Here is a 26,313-nt window from a genome sequence, read left to right as displayed (position 1 = left end):
CCTTTTAAAAAGCTTATTAGCATTCATTACAAACGATTTTTTTTGTCATTTATACAGTTTATTACCCTATGTATTTAATTCATTAAGTTTTTAAGTAGACAGTTTTGTAGCACCCTTTTATAGAAAACAATATTTTTCGTTAACATTTAGCAACTCTAAAAATGATTTGGTTTTTCTTTTCCTTATCATGTAGATTTTGGCAATAACATTTTTTAGATTTATTTAAATATGTAGATAGCAAAGGCTCTTTGTGATATATGTTTGAATGTTTGTATATATAAACGCATTTATATAGGATTTAATTTTTTTTTATCATTATCTTTGCATGTGTATGTAAATTCAGTTAAGTAACATTTAAATGCCATTCAATATAAGAATATCAAATAATAAAGATAAAAATATAACTAACTTTATATTTAATAATAATTAGAGTAGTAGTATCTATATATAGAAATAAAGTAGATTTGTTTTACTTGTTGTATGTATTTAGGTTTGTTTAGGTTGTGCGTTAAATTTGTTTAGTACACACACTCAGTTGCTTTTAAAAATGTAGCTAGGACTTTTTTGAGACCACTACTACTAAATCGATTAACCAATAATATGATTGTCTTAGGTCGCCTTCACACAAATAGGGAGCTTTTGTCCAGGCTTCCACCTGAAAGCCTATATTTTCCAAAACTCGAAAGAATATGGCTGCCTCCGATTCAAAGGAATATTGTTTGGCTTTATCAGGCCAATGTGACATTAAAGGACGTATAGGCATATGCGATGAATTGCATTCCACATAGTGCATGTAAGGTAGTACTAAAGCTATAATAGCACGTCCATTCGGAGCTAAAATCGTATGTATGTCTTCGAGTAGTTGAATGGGATCGATACAGCGGTCCAAAACATTTAAACAAGACACCAATTGAACATTGTTTAGTTCATCTAAACGCTCCAACACACTAAAGTTACGTTTCTTTAAGCGTTCGCGCATTGTCCAACTAGCTTCTGTAGCAAAAGGATCTACTATGACATCAGCATTTGAAATTTTAAGAGCTTTGAGTAGAACTGCCGATATTTCACCATCACCCGCTCCAATATCAACAAATCTTACCTGAAATACAGTAGAACAAGGAAAATTATTTATATTTATTTTTATTCTGATATTGTACTAACTCACCCTCTCGTGTCGTCCACTATCGAAGCCACCCTCCTTTAACAGTAGAGCAAACTGTTGTTCCGATAAAATAAACATTGAACCTCTTTTCAAAAAACCATTAATATCCGTTTGAGTCATAAATAGTTGTAGAGCAATACGTGCAAAAGCATGCCACAAGTGTAACCATATGTTAGTAGAACTATCTTTAGCTTTCTCCAACCATTGTAAAGTAATATCATCAGGTTCCTCTAAGGGCACAAATGAGCTATGATAAGCAAATGGATGGTCTGTGTTAATACTATACCACTGCATGTAAATATAACAAAAAATAAATAATTACCCATCTCATAAAAGAATAACAAAGTGATAAGAAAGGTTTGGCCCACATCAGAATACATACCAATCGAGTGTCGTATTTGTCCAAATAAAAATCATTGTGAAACTTTGCGTATATAGCTCTGGCTAGTGTACCCCTTGGTGGATGGATATTCATTTTTTTTTTTTTAATTTATACTATATTGTTGTTATAAAGCGTTTAATAATTCATAAACAAAAAAACACGAACACAAAACTTTACCTATAAATACTGTAATATCGTATCGATTTTTGTTTAAAACGTTTCAATTCGAATTTTTTATTTGAATAATTAATTAGTTTTTTTTTTATTTTTTAACAAATGGTTCCAAATTAAATCATTTTTCTGCTTTTCTTATTAAAACTAATTCAATTAAATGTATTTCTTCTTGTAAATTAGAACTTCTGCTGCAACAATGCTTTCTTTCTATTCTCAAACACAGATGACATGAAGGTGAATTTATATAAGGTGGTGTTATTTAGTCAGCTGACATTTTTTTCACTTGACTCGCACTGTCAACTGTCGAAGTTTCTTATTATTTTTAAAAATGTTCATTAAAATTCTATTCCGGAACATTTTATACTTTTAACGAAAGGCCGGAAACCACGGCAAGTATTTTCAAGTATTTTTTATTCTACATAGAAGAATTCGACAAAATTATTTCTTTTTATAGTATGTAGCTGTTTTTGACATCTGTAAGTACAAAATGTAATAACAAAGTACATAGATACATGGTAATTTTCTTGATGCGGAACTGCCACCACCTTATGTTAATTTGCTTTGAATGAACCTGTTCGAATTTTATGCACACTTCACCAAAACTTATACGAAATTTAACAAAGAAATTTTGATACTTCAAATGCATATGTATGTTCAAAAAACAAATTGCCTTTTGATTTTGTACATATTGTATTTTTGTCATCACCTTATAACCAATTTGTCTCGTTGATTTCAATACCAAAGAATCAAAAATCACAATTCTGTAAATTATTTTTACAATGTTTTATTACGATAATACAACTTGAAAAATTATAACCTTAAATTAAAGAAAACATATACATGTATTAAGTGGACGACACAATTTATCATTTGTGGCTACGATGATTAGAAAGAAAAGCTAAGTGGCCTTTAGGACATTTATTAGCATAATGTCCTTTGTTACCGCATTTGTAACAGGTGATTTCATCTAATGGTTTAGATACCTTAGGGTATGGTGGCCCATTGCTATTAGTAGTATTAGTACTTGAAGTTGTCTCGGAATTTTCTTCATTGCCAGCATCATTGCTAAGATTTTCTTGGGTATCTTTATGTTGATTATTTGGTTGACCCGAATTATTCGGACCACAATAATTCTGATAACGAGCATTAGATGCCGGCTTCGTTGGTATTTGGTCTGCATTACTTTCGGGATTCTTTTTACATACGGATGCCTTATGTCCAAATTCTCCACAAAAATGGCATGTAGGTATTTTCTTCTGGAACGTTTCCTTGCTTAGGTCAGCACTTGGGGGTAGCTCAAAACGTGGGTGCATATGTTTACAGTTCCAACCGTTTGGACAGAAGCCGGCCAAATAATTCATACACAAAACTCTTCTTACGTGACGATGACGACAGTGAGGACCATGGCGACAAAATCCTCGGTCGTACCAGGGACAGTCCTTAATTTTACTTTCAGGGTCGATATGCAAAAAGGGACATTCCTTGTTATGACATGCATTAAAACGAGAGTAAAAATAACACTCGGGCATCTTTTTCATATCGAATTCATGTAAAAATTCACATTGGTCTCCTTTCTTGCATAGGCCACGCAACCAATGCTTACAGACTATAGTTCGATCTCCCCGTATATGTCGAAATGGACACATCACTCCTTTGCTACATTCCACTCCATTCTTAGAGTTTAGAAATTGACAAACTGCTGCCACCGACTCTGAAATGAGTGAAGTACATGTTTATTTATTTTCCTGGTTAGCTTCTGGTTACTTACTGTCCATGCCAAAAAATGGCAATGATATGGCACCCACTTGTTCTGTTAGATCTTTTTCTACTTTAAAGTAGATATTATTAACATTTGCTAATATCATATCCATGTTTTATTATTTGTTTAATATATTTTTGTTTTTTGGAAAAAGAATTATCAATTGTATTGTAAACACAAAAAACAACAGATACTAGCCGGTGTCAAAATGATAGAAACGAACTGTCAAATGTGAGCATCAGTGATGATACACCACGAACCCTTTTTATTGTACAAAATGTACAAACTATACTTACCAGTGTTGGGATTATTTAAACTAATTTAAAATAAGTCGACTTTTTTATGATAAAATAGCGAATTACTGAAGAAAGTCGACCTTTTGTTAACCGTCTTGTCTATACCCAAGCAAAATTACGTACATCAATATCCGGGTATGTCATACAATTTATATGGCTGCTTCATCCTTTTTTACATTTCTACCGCCATATTTATAAACGCTTAATAAAGTTGTTTATGGTTTATTGTAGGAATTTTGTATGGAAAATGTAAACGATTAGTATCTTTATGAATACGGGGGCTAGTGTATAATTTTTATAATTATTAAAACTAATTTAATAAAATGTCTGTAAAAATAAATTAAATATTTTTTGACCACATTCCATTAAATTTTAGCCATTTTTTAAGTTTTCTAAGTTTTAACAACAATATCGTATCGATTAGGACTAAATAAATTGTTTTTTTTTTCGTTAGTAGAGAATTTATTTGCAAAACAAGATTGTTAAGTCAGGGTCAAAAATTAAAATTTGAAAATTCAGACTTTAATATTTTGTTTATTTATTATTGAAATTACTACAATTAGCATAATTTAACTTTACTAAGTCATATGCAATGAAAAAAATTTAATTCATCAAAATCGGTTCATATTTGTATATGTTACAGGGCCCAAAACAGATTTCACATTCAAATGTATGAACAATGACATAAGATATAATAATATATATAATTCAGATAATAAAATTCAAAATTTATAGTGTAACTTAATTTTTGTCCGATAACTGACATATACTTTTATGCATACCCGGGTATTGATGTAAGAGGTAAAGGTAGAAAATCAGTCATAAATCGGCTTAGAAAATATATGTCTATATTACTAGTTTTTGGAAATTTTATAGAAAACATTACTCTGTAAAAATACTTCAAATTTCAAGTCGATACGATATATAGATCTCGAGATATATCACTTTGAAAATGAAAAACATACCCGAATATGTGGGTATTGACATAACGGTTAAGATTATTAAAAAGTTGTGTACCAAACGAGTCGAAAGTCTTTGCCCCAACAATGTAAAAAAGTCGACTCGAATAATGTCGGAAAAATCGATATAAGAAAAATATATTTTTTTTTACGGTGGGGCGTAGTTAGAACATCCATTAACAATTTCCCCTCTACGCTAATATTGTAAAAAAATACAAACTTTGGTTTGAAAGTCAAACATTTTTTTTTTCAAAAACAAACTGCAATTTATAAAAATTTTACATTTTGGAATTTACGAAAAGTAGATTTTTTTTAAATCGACTTTTCGGCAGGATAATCGACTTATCTATATTTTTGTCGACTTTACCACGAAAACGATCAAATGTAAGTTCAGCTATACCGAATCTAACATAACCTTCACAATTGTATATCATCTTCTTTAATTTTTCTAAAAGTTTCAATTTAATTTTCAAATAACTTTTTATTTTTTAATTTTCTCTCTTTTTATTAATCATGGTTCTTTTTCCAGACAAGATGTATATCAAATGAAAGGTATTTGGTATTGAATATGTATGTATGTATATACAAATAACATTCGAAATATATTAAAAAAATTTTTTCCAAGTACTATTGATATTGCGTTGATTGTAAATTTTTAATACTGATAATTCTTAAACCTTATCACCACAGCAGAGAAAACATTCTTTATTTTTTCCTTTTTTATAGAAAATATGGATTTATTTATTTAAGCTGTCCTTGTGTTTAAATTATTTTTTAAAATTATTATTGTTTTTAAAAGAAAAAAAATTGAAAACATCTTTTACAATTTGATTGATTGAATCGGATAATTTTTTGCTTGCAAAAAATAAACATAATTAAATCTATGATAAATGGAAATACTTTTACTTTTTAGCTTTTTAATAAACATAAAAAAATGTTGAAATAATAGTTATATGCGCGCTTTGCTTATTTTAATTATATATATCTTCGATGATATAATAAAAAATAAATTAATTTAATTTATACCATTCCAAATTATCTGGCTTATTCGAAGGCGAATTGAGCACATCGTTTAACATGCAAATGTTATCATTTAGCTGTAATGTTGTGTCCAAATTATCTATAATGCTGCCATTTTCTGAAAAACATGGACGAGTATAGATAAATATAAATTTCTTCAAAATGTTTTAATTTCAACTCACCACTTATACAGTCCATGCTAGTATCCATATGGGTTATAAAATCTGGATTGACTGCAAATGAATTTGATGATAAACTTAAGCCACTATCACTCGATTCTTGTCGAGCGTGGTTATCACCGGAAAGAAACGGATCCATATGTAAGCTAACATTGTGTTTGTTTAGAGACTTCTATGCGTAAGGAATTTAGAAAATTCATAAATAAATTATATAAATCATTAAACGTATAATACTCACCTGTCCTGCTTTTTGCTTAAATATGTCTGAATCTTTGTCAATTTCAGTTGCATTTACCCAACTCATTTCAGTTTTTGCTTTTATTTCTTTTTGAAATAAAAGTGCTAGAAGAATAAAAATCGAATAAAATTATTAGTTTTATATTATGGGCCATTGATTTATGTCATATATCCATCCTGTGATATGTAATATGCTTACGAATTCGTGGATCATTCCATGACGTTGTACGATCAATATGGTTAATGAAATAAACTTCACCAGTTTCTGTTAAGGCTTGTTCCCATCCCTCTGGCAATGGGCCCAAATCGCCATTTAATACACCTGCAGCAGTCGCTGTTTTATTGTTTAATCTAGCATTTGCTTTTGTATTAAGAAGAGAAGTGTTAAAAATTACATACTGTGACATTAAAAAGATTTCTTCATATAACACACTTACCAGCTGCATTTAATGCTTGCTGTTGTTTAAATTGTATTCTAGGGTCTTCCCATTGTGTGGTTTTTGTAGTGTGACTAAAAAGTATAAATATTTTAGTATTAATATAAAAGTATATTAAGCGAATTTAAAATCAACACTATGTTCAATATTAATGATGAAGAAAAAGTAAAATTTTTTAGAAAAAGAAATTAAAATGGTAAGAATTAATAAATAAAATAAAAGCTCAATTTACTCGTCTATTTTTAATCCTGTTACACCGTTTACTCAAAATTATGAGAGTTCTTAAAGCATTCTTGAACTTATGTTTGAAAAGATAATCTCACTTCAAATTTTCGAATGAAATTTTGAAAATACGAACATTAACATTATATTGTTATTAGATGTCTACATGTATTCCAAATTTCAGCATATTTGGGCTACAGGAAGTGATTTAAAAATTCCGAATTATTTAATTTAATTTAAATTTTTCCAACATAAATTTGCATTGTCATCAGGTGTCTTTATGTGTGCCAAATTTCAATCAAATAGGGCCACGGGAACTGTTCGAAAATTCAGTAACAAAATTTGTACCATTAAAAACCAACCAAAAAACTATAAACCAAAACTATTATAGACTGATATCTAATCAGATGTTGTAACCAGAACAAAATATGTAATAAAATTTCTTAAAATAAAAATAACAAATTTGCCAAAAAAAGTATAAAAATCCAATCAGACAGAGACAAATTGTTGAATACGTTTCAGGAAAACACAAATGATTATAAAAATTATAAGTAAGGACATGATACAACCATAGATTATTGTTTTATTATGAGTAAGGATAAAAGATTCGTAGAATTTTCAAACAAATGTGTATAAAATACTGTTTCTTTGGATAACTTTAAACAATCATAACTAATACTAAGGCAATCATTAGTTTTGCAGATTTTATATAGAAATAGTCTGAACTAATCAGAAAAACAACAAAAATAGTGAACGACTTACTGAAAAAACTTGCAAATTTGGCGATTACGGGATCATGTTATTGATACTTCATAAAAATAATGAAGCTCTATAAACATTTTTGTTTCCAAACTTTAAATGCATTTGGTATATTACGAATAAGGTGCAACAAAGTAAAACAAAAAAAATGAATTTATAAACACAAGTTTGTAATCTACTTCCGCTTTAAAGAATACATATGTACATATTTATGTAAATAAAATACATATGTATGTATGTACATAAATATATGGTAACGCAATTGGATTTTGAACATACTATGAATACATGGATAACTAATCCAGTAAGTGTTTATGTACAAAAATCCAATATGAAAATAATAATAACAAAAAGCAAAACAATCTAAAGGAAATTACCAACATTTATTTACCTCTTAACTACATCGGAAAAATTTTATTCTTGATTATCACAAGAACAATATTCAGCAGCATGGATAAAAATGGATTAAACATTTAAATTGTTAGCAATAGAAACATTATGAATAAAACTATTTACTTTGTATGTATAAATACTTAATGGATATGTTTTGGTGATTAAATAATAATATAAATAGCAGAATAATACTTACTTTAAATAGTATATCTGGCCATCATTGGTCTTGGCTTGCTCCCAACCAGGAGGAAGAGGACCTAATTCATTTTGCAACTGAATTGGACTGATAACGTCGTATGAACGTTGTTTCATATGATACGGGGCTCCGCCGCCAGTACCTCCCAAAGCTAATATATTATTGCTATTTATCCCAGCAGCAGCGGCAGCAGCAGCAGCTGCTGCGGCAGCATTGTAACTTAGCAATGTACCGGGAAATCCTGGACCAGAATTGCCACCACCACCTCCACCGTTCGAAACTTCGCCAGCAGCATTTTGCTGTTGTTGCAGAAATGAGGCAGCAGTCGAGTCGTCGCCTATATTGCCACCATGTATATTATATGTTTGCTGCAGTGAAGCAGGACTACTATGGGCACGAGAGTGACAGATTTGTAAACGTGGTTGGTCAGCCTGAGCGCCGCCGGCGGCTGCTGGTGGTGGTGGCGGTTGTTGAGCATTAATCGTCGTTGCGGGCTGCTGTTGTACTGATGCCTGCGCTGCTGCTGCAGCGGCGGCAGTCTGTAAGTCTGATAGCGACGTTGCTACTGATGTTTGATTTATATTTGGCTGAGAACCACAATCGTACGCCGAGTCCACACTATTGGCTCGAGAATGTGATACTGTCGGTGATTTGGGACTTGCAGCTGGCGGAGTAAAAAATGAATTTGGCAACTTCCGCATACGTAAAGGCACTTGTAATGGACGTTTCGATTCACTCGGATTTAAAACACTGTCGAATAAAATTTGTAAATTTTCATCCGAATTCTGATAATTATGAACCACCAAATTATTCGACGATTTCGACGCAGCCGACGTCGAGTCATCCGTCTTAACGCTGCATTTGCTCGCGTCGTCACTCGCGCTGGACTTACTCAACGACATTCTTGTGTGTATTTATACAAGAAGAAAAAACAGGTCGAAGTATCGTAAATGAATAAAAAAAAATTGTGTATACTCTTCGTGTTAATTACGTCAAAATGATGGCTGGAACATCATTTCCAATTGTAAAAATCGTTCAACGATATTTTAAAACACTTTTTATTCACAACAAAACAGAACCGAACAGAAATGCAGCGATATTTTCTATCTTTTCTTCTTATACACAATTAATATTATTAAAATAGGAAATGAAAAACAAAAAGAAAATCCATCAAGCAACCAACAAACGAACGAACAAATAAATTCTCGCTCACAACAAGTTTATATTTGGATTTCTTATTTTGACTACCCAACACTTCAGAAGTTCAGTGTATTGGTATTTTTATTGGTTTTAGAGTTGCCAAATTATGCAATCCATTGGAAGTGATGGGGCTTTCAACCTCCTCAGATGGATTAATAAAACATTTCTTTTAAATTTTTCACCAATATTTCACTTTCAATGTCCCGTAATTTTATTTCAATTCAAATCACTGTTGACGCACTTGTTCTTATAGGATACACACAACTATTTCTACTATAATATTTCCATGTTTTATTGACGTTTTAGTAAATTTTGCGTCGTGGATATTGTGGGTGTTGTTACGTTGTTCGAAACACTTGTTGGTTACTGGCAACTCTGAGAACCTGTTGAACTAGCTGGGTTCTTTTATTCAATTGTTGTTGTTGCTTATTAATGCTGCCATATCAAATAGATACTAAAAGACTACGACAGGTTCTTTGTTAACAATTTTAATGAAAATTTGTGCTTTTAATAAACAAATTTCAAAAATACAAGTTTAATACTTGCCGTATTGAATGTTATTTTATTAGTATGTGTTGAATTTATTATATTTTTCGCATATTCTCATTATTTTTATAGTTTTTGCACTTGACACATAGATGGCTCTATAAGTTATAAAATTACATTTTTATTTAAAATTATGGTTAAATTTAAAAAATAATACTTTATAAGTGGAGTACTTTGTTTGTGAACAAATTTCATTACATATACTTCGATTAAACTGTAATTTAAAATATTTTTTTGATTTTAATTATCTATTGTTTTTCAATGTGGCATCTCTGTTTGCCATGATTGCTGACGCCATTTTCTTTTTTTTCTGCCACAAAACGAGCAACTTTCGTGTGACAGCAGCTGTCATCAAATACAACTGGATTTTTTTTTCATTCGACAGTTTTGAAGTTTGTCTAGAAAGTCAAAATAAAAATTTTGAAGTTTATTAATCAACTAACAAAAAAATTGACAATACGTCTGTCAAAATATTGGCGCAAATTACTTAGCCAAATTATTAAAACAGAAAAATATAAACAAAAAATTATTACTGGGAAAAAATAAATTAATAAAGTAGGCCAGCAGTCAAAGTGAAAATAAGAAGTTCTTTCAGAAAAAATACTGACAATCGATACAGCGCAAAGCAAATCACAGCAAGCGCGGTGAAGTAGGCGTCGTAAAAAGACAGACATACAAAAAAATATATAAAATAATTTCGAAGAGGAACAAAAAAAAAAAAACGAAAATATTTCACTTCACCAAACGTATTAAAAATGTACCAAAAATATAAAAAAAATTACATATAAAAAAACAATTGTAATAAATGGAAACTTTATATACGAAGAAGTAAAATAGATTATTCTAAAAAATTGTTTTGTGCGTGATTTCCATTACCACTCACTGCCACCGTTGATAAATTTAAAGAATTTACATACTACTAGCTAAATGTTCAGTTTTGTTTGACCATTGAAAAAATAAAAAGTACGCGTATCCCGGGGTAAAATCAATATTAATCAGAAAAATGTTATCGCCCGATACTTTGCATCACCAGGAAGAGGTTAACTCTGCCCTGGACCGACAAATTCGTCAGGATATACAAGATATGGCTCAAGAAGCTCAAATTCAAGCACAAATTATAGCACACGAAGGTAAGTTGTGTTTTGTTATTATTAGTTTTTGTGTTTATTTTGCAAAAATGACTTTTCTCCAAGCTGTCGCACTGACGGACGGCAACGTCCGTCATTTGCCTGCCATATTTTTTTCGTTTTTCCAACCAACTATACGTCAAATTACATAATTTGACGTATACATACCAATTTGTACACACAGGGGTGATTGTGTGTGCATGCGTTTGTTTTTGGTTGTGTTTTCTTTCAGAAATGTCATTTGCAAATAAATAAATATACATAAATAATAATCTGATTAGATCGAATAAATAAATAATGAAACAATTTTCATTGCAAAATTAGCACGGGATCGATTTCAGTCCACCTCTAGCGTTGACGATGATACTCATGAAGATATTGAACATGACGGTGGTGTTACTGTATTGGGCGTTGTGGAGGAAGACGATCACCATGAAACTATAGTCGAAGAGGACATTTCCGAACATGATATGTCTGATATGCATGATACTAAGGATTACAAAGATATGGTTATAGACTCACAAGATGGTGGTCTTCCCAGAAAAAGAAGAGGCAACCTGCCGAAACATTCAGTAAAAATACTCAAACGTTGGTTGTATGAACATCGTTATAATGCCTATCCCAGTGATGCTGAGAAATTTACTCTATCACAGGAGGCAAATTTAACAGTGCTGCAGGTGCGTTAATTGTCTTTCTATACATAATACTGACTTGTACAGATTTTATGGGTAAAATTTATTTTATTTGAGAAATATATTAAACCAATGGAAGTCGGTATAATGTACATATTTATAATAAGAATAAAAAACTAAAATAAGTTGGAATTCTTTTAAAGGTATGCAATTGGTTCATTAATGCTCGTCGCCGTATACTGCCAGAAATGATTAGACGTGAAGGTCAAGACCCATTGCACTTTACTATATCTCGTAGAGGTAAGAAACTAAATTCTTCCATGAACTCAACGGGCAGTTTAAACAATTCAGGAAACGCACCAAATCCTATAACTGGTAGTCCGGCTTCAGAAGTGGTAAGTATATTGTTTACTGTAATATGATTGGTTACAACTTGTATATAAACAGCAAATTTATTCGTATAAATTGGAAACCTAAATTACTTATTGCTTTCAAGCGTTTATAGTACTTATAATTTTCTGTGTTTTTAACTTAAATATTTGTAATTTCTATTAAAAATTTTATAAAAAAATCGCTGTAACCAACCTTCTATAAAATTTGCGTAGAAAATTAAATTCTAATAAAAATGTATAACAGATTGTAGGAGCCACCGAGGAGGTTGAAGGTGAAGAAGTGCATGATGGTGTGGCCAACGTATTGACAGCCTTGGGACATTTTGTGCAAACGCCGGGTGGACAAATGGTTAAGGTTGAACCGGATATGGAATATGACGACAGTGTTATATACAGGTAATCTTTGTTTTTCACATAATTTCCCATTGAAATATTTAAGTCTATTCGCATTATAAACCCACCTAAGATGGCAACAAGCAATTATATCTAATCCCCAAGGCTTTCAAAACTTACATCCTCAAATTCAAGCCAAAATTTTAGAAAAGATTCAAGCTGCCAAACAACGTCAATATGCCGCAGAGACTGTTGCTAAATACGAATACTCCAAAAGTTATTCAAATTCTGCTACAACCAGCTTAAATAGTAACAATCCCACAAACTCGCAATATTCCGCCAACTCTAATTATTTTTATTCTCATACCTTAAATCAAATATTTCATATACAAAATAACAATAATATATCTAGCAAAAATGTATTTCAAGAAGTTGTGAGGTGGGCCAAAAGAATTTTATCTTTCTGAATTTTTGAATACTTAATCTCCAAGGAGGTATTTTTATTAATTTCAAATTCTTTGTACTTTTGTCGACTTTAGATCTGAAGATGATAGTGTCAATGAGTATGATACCTGTGAAGCTCAAAGCGAAGAGGAAAACACTGGTAAATTCGAAAGTTCTGATGCATGGCAATCGGTAATGAAGTAAGTATTTTAATATCCATAGTCCTATAAATAATTTCTATCCTGTTAACTGCAATTTCGAAATCCTTTTTACTTCTTTAAAAAATCTTGTTTTTTTCTTTTTGGTTTCTTTTTCGTTTTATTTTTTCTAAAAATGTATTATACATCGTTAAAAAAATTGGTATATGTTTTTGTTTTGTATTCTAAATTCTACTACTATATTTGAATATTCCCAACACTACCACCTCCACAAACAAATACGTAAACATACTTGTATATACAATTTACTGCAAACAAATAAAAACAAAACACCAAATTTTCGTTTATACAACATTTATTTTTACGGGACTGTTTTCAGTACCGAGGAAGTGACGACCACTAGTCCTACTGCTACAAATAACACATATTGGACATCTGCGCCGCATCCGCATTTGTCACATCTGCCCCAACAAACCACAAATGAAAGCACACTAACTACACAAGCCGCAGGTAAGCGTAAATAAAATAAAATTCACTGTAGGAATGTCAGAGTAATTTTTTGATTCTTAGGTAACACTGGTATTTCTGCAGTCTCCCATCAATCTGCCAATATTGTTTTATCCACTGGTGAAGTCGTTACTGAGTCAGCATGTGTTGGAGCCGAAGCGACTGTTGTTACTTCACATACTCCCGGTGCAGGAGGACATTTAATGGCTGCCAAGAATAACAGCAGCTTGCTTAACAATAGTAACAACGCCCTTCCTAACAGCATCAACAATAACACAATTACCTCTAGTGTACAAATCATACCACCCAGCACACATTTAGTAAAAGGTACACAACTTTTCATTTGCTGTTTTTATTTTTTGAACAGTTTGTTTTCATTCTAGCTATCGCAAAAGATAAATTTAAATGTTTGTATCTGTTGGTGGAAACAGCGGTGGCAGTGCGTCAACGCGAAAAAGAACAGGATGAAGATATTCATGTGCTAGGCAATTGAGTCAAAATGGATTCCTCTATTCACCTCATCACCACTATCACTCATATCCAAAAGCATCAAATCTCCAAGATTTTAGAATTTTTAATTCTTCTAAAATATTTTTGTTATTTTTTTGTATCTATTAAAATGATTTGGACTTTTTTCTATACTGCTGTAATTTTAGATATATGAAAGGAATATAGTTCCGTTTCGTTTAAATTTTTTAATTTATAATCGTAGTAATGTTTTAAACTAGTTGTTTTTCAATGAAGATTTCGAGATCTCGCCTGTATTTGTTTTCCATTTAATTCACTTTTTAAAAAGCTGTTTCAATGATTTTCATTTTTAGATATTCTTAGATATTTTAAATATTTTTATTTTCACTTTTTCATTTTAGAAATAACGAAAATCTAATGAAATATTTATTAATTAATAATATTAATTTAATATACATATATATTCAAAAAGAACGCGAGTATTCGGAAATTGTAATAAAAAATGTGTACAATATTATAATTAAAACTTAGAAATCACTTAAAATTAGAATTAACTTTAACACTGAAATTAGGCAAGTATTTTTGTATATAATAAATAAATGCAGCCAAATAAAGAAACAACTTTTTATGATTAAATATAAATTTTTTTAATAATTTTTTTTGAAAATGTGAAATGTAAAATAAATGTTTCTATGAATCAGAGTGCATTTGTCTGCCAGTATTTTTGAATCGCAAACTATTCCTTATAATCGGCATTCAATTTTATTCAGTTCTATATTAACGAAGTGTTTTCGAAACATGGCATTTTATAATATAACCATATTATACTCGAGTAATTACTCGGTTAATAACTTGAGCCATATGTTTTATTCCATTCGACATACTGATTAAGATCACTTTGAGACACACTAGGTCGGATCTTTTTAAGAGCTGTGTAAAAATCCTCCTTTTCCACTGGACGCAGCTAAAAATCATGTAAATATAAATATTTAAAAAATATATAAAAAAACCAAAATTAATATCCTTAAGACTTACATGCTCCTTACGGAATGTAATAATACTTTCAGCTGGTAACGATCTTAATGGTTCCATCGACGCTTCACGGCACAAACTGTCCATATCAGCACCAGAGTAACCATCTGCCAATTGTGCTATTGTTTTAACATCATTTGAATTTAAATTGTTTTCAACTGTCCTTAGAAGATTTGTTAAAATTTCAGCTCGAGCATCTGTTTCTGGCAGAGGAACATAAAGACGTTTTACAAAGCGTCGTCTGACAGCTTCATCTAATTCTTGAGGTCTATTGGTGGCGCCAACTATTAAAACACGATCATCATCTGATGTTGCAGCGCCATCAAGACGCACAAGAAATTCTGTCTGGAACGGAAACGAACACATTTTTGTGTAATAAAATTGAATGGTAAACTTGTCCTAATTAATTTTTTTTTTAATAAACTACTAATGGTAGTAGTTACCTTTAGACGTCGTGTTCCCTCGTTTTCATTTTCGGATCTTTGCGACAGCAAAGAATCAATTTCATCTATAAATATTACCTAAGAACATACATACATTTAAAAATTATAAAGGCTGACAATCGAAATTTTAATTTTTGATGTAACCTACCGCTGGTTGTCGTGCTACGGCTACGGCAAATAAAGCTCTAACCATTTTCTCACCTTCTCCCATCCATTTAGATGTTAATGAAGCCGAACTAATACTGAAAAATGTTGAACTGGATTGAGATGCTATACATTTTCCAATTAACGTTTTTCCCGTACCCGGTGGTCCGAAAAGCAATATTCCTCTAGGGGGTCTACGTAAACCGGTAAATATATCTGGCCGTAATAAGGGATATACCACGGCTTCCTTTATTATAGATTTTGCATATTCTAAACCAGCAATCTCATTCCAATCTAAAATAAAAGTTATTTTTTAAATGCAGTATGTATTTTGGAGCAAAAACTACATACCAACAGGTTTAAATTTATGTATTATTTCATTATTTATAAGTTCCACCATTTTGATGTCTACATTTTTTAATGCTGGGTGTGTTAGTAACATTGCCAATTCAGAGTCCACGTTTTCCCCATTTCTTGATTCTGAATCTTTATCTCCAGTTGTTGTGCTATACAATGAAATAAGTGTTATTTTGCATAAATAATAATTCAGGTACTTACGATGTACTGCGTACTGGTGAAACAAAACTTTTACGAGTAGCGTTGACCACACGACCCATAGATCCTAACGATTTCTTAGTAGCTGAAAAATTGAAACCTATATCTGGCTTCGGCTGATTATTTAAATTATGCTGCTGATTTATGGCACTACTACTGTTTGACTGTTTCTGTAACTCAAATATCATTAAAAGTCTAATTTATAAAATTACAAAATTTCTACCTTTAATGTTTGCACAACTAAAAGCTGACGAGCTGTAGAAAATGATGACTGGGGGTTGTCGTTTGAGTTTTGTCCCTGTAGGAAATTTTCCATTGTATTACGACTTTTGCTTGATGATCCTTGTGTACTGCTGAATGTCTCCTTAAATGCTGACTTGATTATATTATTATTAATGGGTTTTGGATTTTCAGTGAATATTTCCTCGAACATTTCATTGTTTGCATTGGAATTATTGGAAAAATCCATGTCATCCAGTTTGGGAAATTCTATTTCACTGTTGTTCTCAACGGATAATACCTTATCCAAAAATTTGTACAATTCATGATTGTCGTCAATGGGGGAATTCATAATATATTCCCAATGACGTTCCATTAGATCATTTGCCAATGTTTCATTAAAGGATTTCACAATAATTGACTGCTGTCGCCAAGCCGTAGATTTGTCTTTCAGACCATTCGATGTCGTGATGAGAAATCCTTCGAGGGCCCTGAAACTTGTTTCAAGGTTTTTGCTAATCGCCGAAGAGGTGTCATCATGTAATTCATCCATTTATTTTTGTAAAAAATAGTTATAAAAAAGAAAAATATTTCGGAAACCGCCAAAAACACAATTTGATTTGTTTACAAATGTTACATGTATTGCCAAACTAAATTAAAAAAAAAACTTAACATCTTGGCAACGCCATATAACACTGGCCATCAAAAAATTCGTGCAAAATACATTTTTCAATATTAAAACTTTTCAAGAAATACTATTGTTTTCATTAAAATAAATAAAATGTCAAAATAATATGAGGATTTCATAATATTAGCCGAAAGATTGAAGGTTTCCCTTACCACAAATTTTATATTTGTTTACGTACTCCATGAACATTTTAAATTATAAAAAGTTGGCAACTCAGTAGTTTTTGTTTAATAAAAAAAAGTTCTACTCGCACGTGTATTTTGTGACAGCAGCATCTTTATTATTATTTTATAGTTTAATTTTATAATTTTAACAAAAAAATAAAAAACTATGGATAGCGAAGATTTAGATATGGAAGTCGTTGCTCCAGAGGATGCCGAGAGTGATATGGAGGCAAATGAGAGCGATGGCGAACAGGAAGAAGGCAAAAAAGAAGTATACTTACCCGGTAAGCCCTTGGAAGCCGATGAAGAGTTGGTATGCGATGAATCAGCATACGTTATGCTACATCAAGCCTCTACCGGAGCTCCCTGTCTTAGTTTCGATGTTATTGCCGACGAGTTGGGAGAGAATAGAGAAAGCTTCCCTTTGACATCCTATATGGTGGCTGGTACACAGGCTGCAAGAACTCATGTCAATAACTTAATTGTTATGAAAATGAGTAATTTACATAAAACTCAAGAAGGCGGAGACAAAGATGAAGAGGACGATGACGACGAAGAATTAGATGACGATCAAGACGACATTGCGGACAAAGATGAATTGAAGAAACCTCAAATGTCTTGTGCCTTAATTAAACATCAAGGTTGTGTTAATCGTGTACGTTCGAAACGTATTGGTAATACAGTATTTGCTGCCTCTTGGAGTGAATTGGGTCATGTAAATATTTGGAATCTATCACGCCAATTGCAAGCAATTGAAGATACTCAGCTGCTGAAGCAGTACGAAAGAGAAGTAGCTAGCGAAGTTGTGAAGCCAGTGTTTAAATTTAGTGGTCACCAACAGGAGGGATTTGCTGTTGATTGGAGTCCATGTGCTGATGGTGTTTTGGCTACAGGCGATTGCAAGTAAGAAATTATTTTTATATACATCTTTGTAAACCCACAAGAGTATAGATTAGGGGGGACACTTTGACTCGTTTTGTATTTTTTTAAAGTCTAGTTGATCTAGTTTATCTGTTTGGCTGTTTCAGGCCTTAAATATATAAAGTTATATTTTAAATTAATTCTGGTGAAAATGGGCTATGTGAACTGGTCTACTAACAAACTATTAAACTATCAACATATTGCTGAAAAGTAAAAAATATGTTTTCTGTTTTTTTTTTAGACGCGATATTCACATTTGGTCTCCTTTGGAAGATGGAACATGGAAAGTAGATCAACGTCCTTTAGTTGGTCACACTGCATCAGTAGAAGATTTGCAATGGAGCCCCAATGAACGCAGTGTTATAGCCTCATGCTCTGTTGACAAATCTATACGCATTTGGGATGTCAGAGCACCACCACAGAAGGCCTGCATGCTGACTTGCGAAAATACTCATCAGAGCGATGTTAATGTTATATCATGGAATCGTACTGAGCCATTCATAGCCAGTGGTGGAGATGATGGTTTCCTACACATTTGGGACTTAAGACAATTCCAAACTAAGAAGCCCATCGCTACTTTCAAACATCATACCGATCACATTACAACCGTCGAATGGAATCCAAGAGATGCCACAGTTTTAGCATCAGGTGGAGATGATGATCAAATCGCTCTATGGGATTTGGCTGTCGAAAAAGATATTGATCAAGAAGCTCAAGAAATGGAAACACAAAATAATGATGATCTTCAAAAATTACCACCACAACTTTTGTTCATACATCAAGGCCAAAAGGAAATAAAGGAATTGCATTGGCATCCCCAATTGCCTGGAGTTATTCTATCAACGGCCCATAGTGGTTTCAATATATTCCGTACAATAAGTGTTTAAAATCATCTTAAAATTAAAGTTATTTTAGTAATACTTCTTGTTTATTACATTTTTGTAAATATATTTTTTTAAGAGTTTTCCCACGAAAACCGCTGATTTTTTAACATGATTTTGGACTACCTGCTTGTTGAACTCTGACGTCTTCATTATCCTCGTCGTCATCATTTATTAGCATGGCAGTGTTAATTAAGTGACGCATTGTGGGGCGACCGTGAGGACAATTCTGTAAAGTATATAGTAGTAGAGATTTTTATTGTGTGTATTAAATAAATATTCCTGCTAAATACTAAAAAACTATTTTACTCGTCTTATCAATTAGTTGAATATAATCACTTAAATAAACAAATAATACCCCCCTCAAAGGGTAAGATATTGCTCTTGGCCTATAAATTTCTGTCTACGTATTTGCATATTCACCTTTATACACTCCTCTACCACATTATTTGTTGAATATGTTATCAGTTAAATTACACATTTTTATATCCCTGTAAATGTACTCTGGCTGGTTAGTTGTTTTGCCTACTAGTTCACTACTATAATCATTTAGATTATTTTTGAATTCAGTTGCAGCTTTTCATTTGATTATTATAGCGGATATCAAATTACAACAATGACTGAACAAAACGAATTACAAATTTTAAATAAAACGGATGTTTCTCGCACTGAAGCTGAAGGTCATAATAATAAGAATCAACAGGATATTACTGCTGCAGCAAGGGTAATTTTATACTTTTTTATCATATTGTTAGAATGTTTTAAACAACAGTCATGAAAAATATATTTTTACATTTTGCCAGCAAGTATTGTGGTAATGAATTGAGTTTGTAATGTATTTTCTAGGGTATTATTTTTCAAAGAAAAATGCCTAATTAAAAAGAAACTTAAATTTTTTTCTAAAATAAGACTTCTAAAAAACCGTTAATTGTAATATATATCAAATTTGAGTAATAAAAGTAGTTGGCAACAATGTACTGAACTTGTGAAAATGTTTGTCCAAAAGTATATTTGAATTATCCCTTAAAATGTGTGCGAGTTTAAAAATGCGCAGTCTACACAATTGGCAGATATATCATTTACGAATTGGCATTTAAAGTGTTCAATGGTAATGAAAAAATCCCGTGTCTGGTAATACATAAAAAATATTCAACAGTCAACATTAAAATGGTTTAATAATATTTTCTTTCAGTGGACAAAGTTATTGGTATTTGCCGGATATGCCTCTACTTTGGGTTCAGCGGTACCGGCTGGTTATTGTATAGGAGTAATGAATAGTCCAGCAGTGGTAAGTTTAATTTGTTATAATTTTATTTACAAGATTTGTATTGTAATATTCCCTTCAATGAATTTCAGTTTATGCGCCATTGGTGTAATGAAACATTAATACAAAGATATGATGTGAATTTGTCGGCAGCATCCATTGATCTACTGTGGTCAGCTATAGTGTCCATATTTTTAATAGGAGGAGCTATAGGTTCTTTGACTGGTGCAGGTTTGGCTAATAAGTTTGGCAGGTGCGTCAAGTAAATCATGTATTATTAATATACATATGTATGTATGTTTACTTCCCCTTTTTTTGTAGGAAAGGCTGTATACTTATTTGCGGAGTTTTATTTTTTGTTGGAGCAATATGTTTTTTCTTTTGTCGCACCTTAAGCTCAGTAGAGATTTTACTTTTGGGTCGTTTTATTGTGGGCATTGCTTCGGGTTTAACTACGGCCTGTTTGCCTATGTATCTCAGTGAGATTGCCCCATTGGCCTTACGCGGCACATTGGGGGTATTTTGTGCTGTGGGTTTTACGGCTGGCGTTGTCGTTGGGCAAATATTTAGCTTACGTGCTGTGTTTGGCACTGAGTCTCATTGGCATATAGCCTTAAGTTTTTATGTGATACTAGTTATTTTATGCTATTTACCATTCTTCTTATATCCGGAAAGTCCAAAGTGGTTGTATGTTGTTAAAGAAGATCGTGAGGAGGCTCAAGCGCTATTAATGCGTCTAAGGGGCACGGTTAAATCAGAGATTTTGGCCAAAGAACTGGAAGTCATGGAAGCAGAAGCTAATTTAGTGGGCCAAGTTAGTAGCTTTATAGCTGTTCTAAAGGATCACAAGCTATTAATGCCGCTTATCATTGTATGTGTATATCAAGGAGGCCAACAATTGTCAGGAATTAATGCGGTAATCTATTAATTTGTTATTCATTGCATTATAATAAATTTAATTTGATTTATATTTTCAGATATTTTATTACTCTGTCTCAATATTTCGTAGAGCTGGTATGACAGCCCAAGCCGCTGAATGGGCCAATCTAGGAGCTGGTTCATTAAATTTAGCTACATCTCTATTGGGGCCCATGCTTATGGCTAAAATAAATCGTAGACCCCTTATGCTAATGTCTTCATTGGTGTGTTCCTTTTTTCTACTAAGCTTTGCTTTAATGCTTAATTTTATTGTAAGTTATTAAGGTTATGAGTAGGTGAACTTGTTTGGCTTAAAATTTTTTGGTTAAATTTCTACAGGACAGTGTTAGTTGGTTTGCTCAAGGTTGCATAGCTTGCATCTTTCTATATATATTCTTTTTTCAATTTGGCGTGGGTCCTATACCATTCTTCATAGGCTCAGGTGGGTTTTATGAACAATACATATTATTTTATCTCTTCTTAACGAATTTCCTAATTTCAGAACTGTTTGAAGTATCTCCTAGGCCGGTGGCCATGTCTTTGGGCAGTTTATCTTCGTGGAGTTGTAATTTTATTATTGGCATGACTTTTCCTAGTTTACAAAATGCTTGGGGTTCTTTTGTGTTTCTGCCATTTTCGATAACATGTTTTATAATGTTTTTATTAACGAAATTTTATTTACCCGAAACAAGAGGACGTGATCCGTCTAAAGTTGCTCCTCTAATTTCAAACGGTTTTAAATCCAAAATTATGTAAAAATAAAGTTAATATTTTCTGCAATTTTTTATGTGAAATGAAGATGTTATTTATAAGTTAAAGGTAACGACAAAACATAAAAAACTGAAAAATCACGTTTTCAATGAAAAATTATTTTTCAAATCCCGTCAGGTGTTCAGTGTCCCGTAATTTGTTTAAGTTGTTTAAGAAATTGCAGTATAATGATATAAATTAATTAAGGCTAATTTTGTAGTGAATTACCGTTATTCTTAATATATTCTTACAACTTACCCAAGGTTGTTCGATTTCACCCATATGCCTAACCAGCATTTCCATAGTTGATTTTTTTAAAGCCTTGCCAATCATAACCGATTTTCGGCAAGCTCTAGATGCAAACATAGCCCGTATACGTGAAGGACGACACATTGTACCTTCTGGGGCATCTTGTAGCATAAAAATCAATTCATCTATGTCTTCCTTACCAAATTCCCAATTTTTACTAAAAGGTTTGCCCAGCAAACGTACTCTTCTAGTGGGAGCGGCTAAAGAAAATGTCAAATAAATTTTATTTATTTTTTCCAAAGCACATTAACTTAAAACAGCTCATTACCATTATCATCAATTTCGAATTTAAAACCATTCTTTTCGAATATTGGCAAATGATCAATTAAAACCATTTCATTTACAGCGGTCAAATCCAAAGTTTGTGGCACAGCCAATGTTTGATGTTGCAATTGCACCGTATTTTGCAACGTTTCAAAATTGTACTTCTCATCGGTAGCATGCTGATCGACTATAAACAGGTCAGTTTCTAGTTTAGCTATAATAAATCCCAAATTAAATTGACCCAATATTTCCATTTTGTCAAAACATGACTTGGTTATTTCCTTTTGCAATTCAGCCTCTGCATTCTTGTTTTGATTTGGATTTATTTCACTCTTAAAACGCAAACGTTCTAATTTGGCTTTACGCTGTCTTTCTCTTAATAAATTTTCCTCGGCATTTAGTTTAAGAGTTAATTCTTCCAAAGATATTTGAATTTCGCTGCAGGGCTGATTTCTATACTCAGTCTCTGAGTCACTCTCATCGAGTTCTATGTTTTTATGAGAGTATTCCGGTGATAAAGTTGTTTCTGTATTATTTTGCAATGTGTTTTCCATAAAAGATGGTCTAGTTTTTAAGGGCGTTACATTTTTGCACTCAATACGCTCTACTACGTATGAAGCTGGTAGTGGTAGTGACTTTTTGCTCATTAACTCATCGTACTCAATGGATTCTTTTGAAATAATTTCTAAATTAGGCTTACTAATGTTGTTAGGTGAATCTGCTTTATTTTTTACTTCACTTTCATCCTCAGAGTCGGATTCAGATTTATAACTTAATTCTTTATTGGTACTGGCGCTGGAAGATAATTCTTCTCTTGTTAGAAAATCTTGTATTTTTTGAAGTTTTAACGTACGGGTTGCTATTTCATCGCTTAGTTTTCTTTTCTTAGTCTTTGTTTGAGTCACACCTTGTGTATCACCGGTTAGTTTCCATTGCGATAAAACTTCTGCAAACTTCTGGCTAGATGTAATGGGTACTTCATTATCGTCAATTTCTTCTTCTACTTCTTCTTTAGAACTTTTGTTAGTGGTGGTATCAAGTCCTAATATACTGGAAATGGTTGTGTTTTGCATTTTGAATGTTGAAGGTATATTGCCGAAAGTTGTGATTATGGCTTTTTTAATTAAAGCCAAAAGTATCTTCTCATTGTTGAGCAAAAGTTGGCGTTTGTCTTTGGTTAAATTAATGTCTACCGATTGTCGATCTGTTATAATATTGAGATAAATAAAGGGAAACTGATTGACATTATAACGATGATAGCAATCATTAACGACTTTAGATATCTGTAAGAAGAAATCAGTTTATACCGTTGTTAAAGTTATTAGGCTATAAGAAATCTTACATTTTTGGGATCACATGGTCTGGAATTAACAAAAAAATACTGTCTGTCTTTGGATGAGCGTCCACTGCCATGTTCACAACTCGAGATATAACCCTCAAGTTTAAATTGCGAGTCATACAACTGTAGTATATCTTCTTTTGTTAGCCGAATACTCTCGCCTACGTCATTTTGCAATTGTTCCATTAGTAAATTAGCTGGGATATCTACACCATTGCTGTCTTTTAGTGGACATTTTAGTGGTAGAATATCATTAACTTGACGACTGCCAAATATGGCCGAAACATTGGCTAAAATATCTTGAGAGCCATGCGTCTGTACAACTATAGACTTGACTCCCTTTAATGTCTGGTTACTGCATATAATACGCACTCCCCGGGAGACTAAACAATATGCTTGTAGTATTTGACACATTTTTGTAAATTCTTTTTTAATATTACGCACAAAATCCCTTCGACGTACAGGTAACGTTTCAAAGAGATTTGTTAGGGTTACGGTGGTTCCCACGCCTCGAGCACAAGGCTGTCGCTTCTTTATTTTGCCCTCGTGATCCAAATCAATTTTAATGGCCACCTCCGTAGACTTGTGTCGTGTTGTTATTGACATATTTGCTAATGCACATAATGAACTTAAAGCTTCGCCCCGAAAACCAAATGTTTCCACTGATTGTAGGTCTACAAATTCTCTTAGTTTGGAGGTGTGATATTTGGCGGCTGTAATAGGAGGTTTATTAGTAATATTGAATTATCATTAAAAATCCTGTCAACATTTGCTTACTCATGCCTTCGAGGTTACTTTCCTCTACACCACAACCATTATCACTTACTTCCACGGATTCTAAGCCTTGATCACGTAATTTAACCTCCACTAAGGTGGCCCCTGCATCTATAGCATTTTCTACCAATTCTTTAACGGCCACCGCCAAACTCAAAACAACCTAGGAAAAGTTTTAGTGAAATGTTTGGAAATAATAAGTACTTTTCATATTCCCCTTACCTGTCCAGAACATATTTTGTGAACAGTATCCTTGCTGATGGCTTTTATAGATTTTGATTCTTCTTTTGTTGCTTCTGGTATTGAAATTTCCTGAAATTCCATAATTTACAAAAATTATTGGCGGTTGTTTTGCAGAATATATGGAGACTTTTTATGAATCGAGTTTGACAGTTTAGGCGATATGTTTTGTTTATGTTTACTTTTTGTTGTAGCAAATTATTAGAGATAGTATTTATTTATTTATTTTATTTATTCAATAATAAAAAAAGCCAATTTGGCCAAAATAATATTACATTGTAATTTAATAAACCTAAGTGTAAATACAAAGTTTAAATAAATATACAATAAATTTCATGTTATAAAAAAATATCAAACCTCAAATGGGCTTTGATATATAGTATTTCTAAAAAAAATTTTCAAATAAAATTAAAAATATTACAGTGTAGATACAAAATGTAATAAAACTTACTGAAAATACGGATAGAAAATTGAAAATCGTATGATTTTTTAAAATTTTTTGAAATATTTCAAAACGATTGGATTTTTTCATTTTATTTTTATTTAAACAAAGAAAAAATAAAAACAGAAACAAATTTCAAATAAAAACAGAAACAAAATGAAAATTTACGTTTTTTCTTTGAATTTTTTCAAATTGAAGTTTCATTTTATTTCAAATCTGATAGTGTAAAAACAAAATATATTTTCTATTTTTTTAATAATCATACCAATTTTCTTTTTATTTTGTTTTGGCAGTATGAAATAAAAATCTAACGACTCTCTTTACTTGCTTTATTTAAGATAATCGATTGCAAAAAACTTGACTTTAATAATGTTTTCGATATAAACTTCGACCATTCGGAAATTATAATCTTTTATTTTAATTTTTGCTTTAAGAAAAACAATCGCTAAAAGAATTTTTCGTTAAACATTTTTAAATCGCTAGATTTTACGAGTTAAATAGCTACATTAACATCACTGGGTGTATATTATGCATAAAACTACGCGACTAGAATTTACTAGGGCGGCGGCTGACTGAAATAACACTACGGTATAAGGTTGTAATCAGATATGAGCCGGTTTATGGAAAAAAACATACAAATTGAAATAATTTTAAATTTAAAATTTAGCATAATGTAATATTTCGACTATTTCATAAAATTACCTATAGACTTTTATTAAAAAAACGGCAATTTTGAAAAAAATTAATGCTTAAAATATTTTTACCCAACGCCGTCATTTAAATTATTTAGACGGCTTAGAATCGTACTGCGCAGGTCTCTGATATTATGGTCTAGAGATATTGAATTGGTTCAAATTAAAAAATGCAATTTCATAATGAGGATTTTCTGCTTTTGTTTTTTCGGTATTAAAAGAAAAATAAATATTTCGAGTATATGTATGTAAGATCGTTTTATGGACATATAATAAATAATATAAAGTGCAT

The 26,313-nt window shown here is 31.8% G+C and overlaps 8 protein-coding genes across 14 annotated transcripts; 3 read left to right on the top strand and 5 right to left on the bottom strand.

Moving 5' to 3' along the window:
• Positions 1–36: 36 nt before the first annotated feature.
• LOC119611677 (methyltransferase-like protein 9) lies at positions 37–1,948 on the bottom strand. 2 transcript variants are annotated; one of them, XM_037967341.1, is made up of 4 exons: positions 1,722–1,948; positions 1,545–1,657; positions 1,166–1,450; positions 37–1,099 (listed from the first exon to the last, which is right to left on the bottom strand). In XM_037967341.1, exons 2-4 carry the CDS (start codon positions 1,635–1,637, stop codon positions 554–556), a joined length of 924 nt encoding a protein of 307 aa, XP_037823269.1. In that variant the 5' UTR covers positions 1,638–1,657; positions 1,722–1,948; the 3' UTR covers positions 37–553. The 2 variants fall into 2 exon arrangements, with proteins under 2 accessions (XP_037823269.1, XP_037823268.1); XM_037967340.1 differs by having other exon boundaries at positions 1,545–1,947.
• Positions 1,949–2,486: 538 nt separating this feature from the next.
• LOC119611676 (cleavage and polyadenylation specificity factor subunit 4) lies at positions 2,487–3,713 on the bottom strand. The gene is made up of 2 exons (XM_037967338.1): positions 3,487–3,713; positions 2,487–3,429 (listed from the first exon to the last, which is right to left on the bottom strand). The coding sequence occupies exons 1-2, from the start codon at positions 3,587–3,589 to the stop codon at positions 2,585–2,587; spliced, it is 948 nt and encodes a 315-aa protein (XP_037823266.1). The 5' UTR covers positions 3,590–3,713; the 3' UTR covers positions 2,487–2,584.
• A 1,529-nt stretch (positions 3,714–5,242) lies between these two features.
• LOC119611671 (transcriptional coactivator yorkie) lies at positions 5,243–9,744 on the bottom strand. Of its 2 annotated transcripts, none has more exons than XM_037967330.1 (6): positions 8,176–9,742; positions 6,606–6,679; positions 6,368–6,529; positions 6,170–6,273; positions 5,935–6,103; positions 5,243–5,870 (listed from the first exon to the last, which is right to left on the bottom strand). In XM_037967330.1, the coding sequence occupies exons 1-6, from the start codon at positions 9,075–9,077 to the stop codon at positions 5,743–5,745; spliced, it is 1,539 nt and encodes a 512-aa protein (XP_037823258.1). In that variant the 5' UTR covers positions 9,078–9,742; the 3' UTR covers positions 5,243–5,742. The 2 variants fall into 2 exon arrangements, with proteins under 2 accessions (XP_037823258.1, XP_037823259.1); XM_037967331.1 differs by having other exon boundaries at positions 5,442–5,870; positions 5,935–6,100; positions 8,176–9,744.
• A 521-nt stretch (positions 9,745–10,265) lies between these two features.
• LOC119611673 (putative iroquois-class homeodomain protein irx-1) lies at positions 10,266–14,600 on the top strand. Of its 3 annotated transcripts, none has more exons than XM_037967334.1 (8): positions 10,266–11,051; positions 11,373–11,725; positions 11,884–12,075; positions 12,317–12,468; positions 12,945–13,049; positions 13,375–13,517; positions 13,578–13,841; positions 13,898–14,600. In XM_037967334.1, exons 1-8 carry the CDS (start codon positions 10,925–10,927, stop codon positions 14,005–14,007), a joined length of 1,446 nt encoding a protein of 481 aa, XP_037823262.1. In that variant the 5' UTR covers positions 10,266–10,924; the 3' UTR covers positions 14,008–14,600. The 3 variants fall into 3 exon arrangements, with proteins under 3 accessions (XP_037823262.1, XP_037823263.1, XP_037823264.1); XM_037967335.1 differs by having other exon boundaries at positions 10,268–11,051; positions 13,387–13,517; XM_037967336.1 differs by having other exon boundaries at positions 10,268–11,051; positions 13,910–14,600.
• LOC119611670 (fidgetin-like protein 1) lies at positions 14,538–17,028 on the bottom strand. Its single transcript, XM_037967329.1, has 7 exons — positions 16,380–17,028; positions 16,160–16,326; positions 15,953–16,107; positions 15,606–15,895; positions 15,458–15,535; positions 15,018–15,359; positions 14,538–14,946 (listed from the first exon to the last, which is right to left on the bottom strand). The coding sequence occupies exons 1-7, from the start codon at positions 16,926–16,928 to the stop codon at positions 14,827–14,829; spliced, it is 1,701 nt and encodes a 566-aa protein (XP_037823257.1). The 5' UTR covers positions 16,929–17,028; the 3' UTR covers positions 14,538–14,826.
• Positions 17,029–17,279: 251 nt separating this feature from the next.
• Positions 17,280–19,332, top strand: LOC119611675 (glutamate-rich WD repeat-containing protein 1). Its single transcript, XM_037967337.1, has 2 exons — positions 17,280–18,130; positions 18,390–19,332. The coding sequence occupies exons 1-2, from the start codon at positions 17,394–17,396 to the stop codon at positions 19,033–19,035; spliced, it is 1,383 nt and encodes a 460-aa protein (XP_037823265.1). The 5' UTR covers positions 17,280–17,393; the 3' UTR covers positions 19,036–19,332.
• Positions 19,049–25,179, bottom strand: LOC119611668 (mismatch repair endonuclease PMS2). Of its 2 annotated transcripts, none has more exons than XM_037967324.1 (6): positions 24,870–25,179; positions 24,651–24,810; positions 23,877–24,586; positions 22,539–23,817; positions 22,220–22,470; positions 19,049–19,258 (listed from the first exon to the last, which is right to left on the bottom strand). In XM_037967324.1, the coding sequence occupies exons 1-6, from the start codon at positions 24,969–24,971 to the stop codon at positions 19,136–19,138; spliced, it is 2,625 nt and encodes an 874-aa protein (XP_037823252.1). In that variant the 5' UTR covers positions 24,972–25,179; the 3' UTR covers positions 19,049–19,135. The 2 variants fall into 2 exon arrangements, with proteins under 2 accessions (XP_037823252.1, XP_037823253.1); XM_037967325.1 differs by lacking the exon at positions 19,049–19,258 and adding an exon at positions 21,911–22,051 and having other exon boundaries at positions 24,870–25,124.
• Positions 19,542–21,991, top strand: LOC119611672 (solute carrier family 2, facilitated glucose transporter member 1-like). 2 transcript variants are annotated; one of them, XM_037967332.1, is made up of 7 exons: positions 19,542–19,753; positions 20,222–20,317; positions 20,386–20,546; positions 20,615–21,209; positions 21,271–21,483; positions 21,551–21,653; positions 21,714–21,991. In XM_037967332.1, the coding sequence occupies exons 1-7, from the start codon at positions 19,646–19,648 to the stop codon at positions 21,965–21,967; spliced, it is 1,530 nt and encodes a 509-aa protein (XP_037823260.1). In that variant the 5' UTR covers positions 19,542–19,645; the 3' UTR covers positions 21,968–21,991. The 2 variants fall into 2 exon arrangements, with proteins under 2 accessions (XP_037823260.1, XP_037823261.1); XM_037967333.1 differs by lacking the exon at positions 19,542–19,753 and adding an exon at positions 19,832–20,160 and having other exon boundaries at positions 21,714–21,967.
• Positions 25,180–26,313: the final 1,134 nt, after the last annotated feature.

Source organism: Lucilia sericata, unplaced genomic scaffold, assembly GCF_015586225.1.
Source record: "Lucilia sericata isolate MDLA Ls3-8-SP2 unplaced genomic scaffold, ASM1558622v1 Contig001510F_arrow, whole genome shotgun sequence".
Taxonomy (NCBI): domain Eukaryota; kingdom Metazoa; phylum Arthropoda; class Insecta; order Diptera; family Calliphoridae; genus Lucilia; species Lucilia sericata.
Note: the sequence above shows the minus strand (reverse complement) of the source record. Positions and strands in the feature narration are given on the sequence as shown.

Coding starts and splice junctions, on each gene's coding strand:
- LOC119611677 (XM_037967341.1), bottom strand. CDS start 1,637: ATGAATATCCATCCACCAAGGGGTACACTAGCCAGAGCTATATACGCA. Junction 1,451..1,544: donor ACAAATACGACACTCGATTG/GTATGTATTCTG, acceptor ATTTACATGCAG/TGGTATAGTATTAACACAGA. Junction 1,100..1,165: donor ATAGTGGACGACACGAGAGG/GTGAGTTAGTAC, acceptor ACTGTATTTCAG/GTAAGATTTGTTGATATTGG.
- LOC119611676 (XM_037967338.1), bottom strand. CDS start 3,589: ATGGATATGATATTAGCAAATGTTAATAATATCTACTTTAAAGTAGAA. Junction 3,430..3,486: donor GCCATTTTTTGGCATGGACA/GTAAGTAACCAG, acceptor CACTCATTTCAG/AGTCGGTGGCAGCAGTTTGT.
- LOC119611671 (XM_037967330.1), bottom strand. CDS start 9,077: ATGTCGTTGAGTAAGTCCAGCGCGAGTGACGACGCGAGCAAATGCAGC. Junction 6,274..6,367: donor ATGGAATGATCCACGAATTC/GTAAGCATATTA, acceptor TTATTCTTCTAG/CACTTTTATTTCAAAAAGAA. Junction 5,871..5,934: donor TAGCATGGACTGTATAAGTG/GTGAGTTGAAAT, acceptor CATGTTTTTCAG/AAAATGGCAGCATTATAGAT.
- LOC119611673 (XM_037967334.1), top strand. CDS start 10,925: ATGTTATCGCCCGATACTTTGCATCACCAGGAAGAGGTTAACTCTGCC. Junction 12,076..12,316: donor GTAGTCCGGCTTCAGAAGTG/GTAAGTATATTG, acceptor AATGTATAACAG/ATTGTAGGAGCCACCGAGGA. Junction 13,518..13,577: donor ACTAACTACACAAGCCGCAG/GTAAGCGTAAAT, acceptor TTTGATTCTTAG/GTAACACTGGTATTTCTGCA.
- LOC119611670 (XM_037967329.1), bottom strand. CDS start 16,928: ATGGATGAATTACATGATGACACCTCTTCGGCGATTAGCAAAAACCTT. Junction 16,327..16,379: donor TAGTTGTGCAAACATTAAAG/GTAGAAATTTTG, acceptor TTTGAGTTACAG/AAACAGTCAAACAGTAGTAG. Junction 15,360..15,457: donor AGGGAACACGACGTCTAAAG/GTAACTACTACC, acceptor TTTCCGTTCCAG/ACAGAATTTCTTGTGCGTCT.
- LOC119611675 (XM_037967337.1), top strand. CDS start 17,394: ATGGATAGCGAAGATTTAGATATGGAAGTCGTTGCTCCAGAGGATGCC. Junction 18,131..18,389: donor TTGGCTACAGGCGATTGCAA/GTAAGAAATTAT, acceptor TTTTTTTTTTAG/ACGCGATATTCACATTTGGT.
- LOC119611672 (XM_037967332.1), top strand. CDS start 19,646: ATGACTGAACAAAACGAATTACAAATTTTAAATAAAACGGATGTTTCT. Junction 19,754..20,221: donor ATATTACTGCTGCAGCAAGG/GTAATTTTATAC, acceptor ATTTTCTTTCAG/TGGACAAAGTTATTGGTATT. Junction 21,210..21,270: donor AATTGTCAGGAATTAATGCG/GTAATCTATTAA, acceptor TTATATTTTCAG/ATATTTTATTACTCTGTCTC.
- LOC119611668 (XM_037967324.1), bottom strand. CDS start 24,971: ATGGAATTTCAGGAAATTTCAATACCAGAAGCAACAAAAGAAGAATCA. Junction 24,587..24,650: donor AAGTAACCTCGAAGGCATGA/GTAAGCAAATGT, acceptor CTCCTATTACAG/CCGCCAAATATCACACCTCC. Junction 19,259..22,219: donor GTGAAATCGAACAACCTTGG/GTAAGTTGTAAG, acceptor TATACTTTACAG/AATTGTCCTCACGGTCGCCC.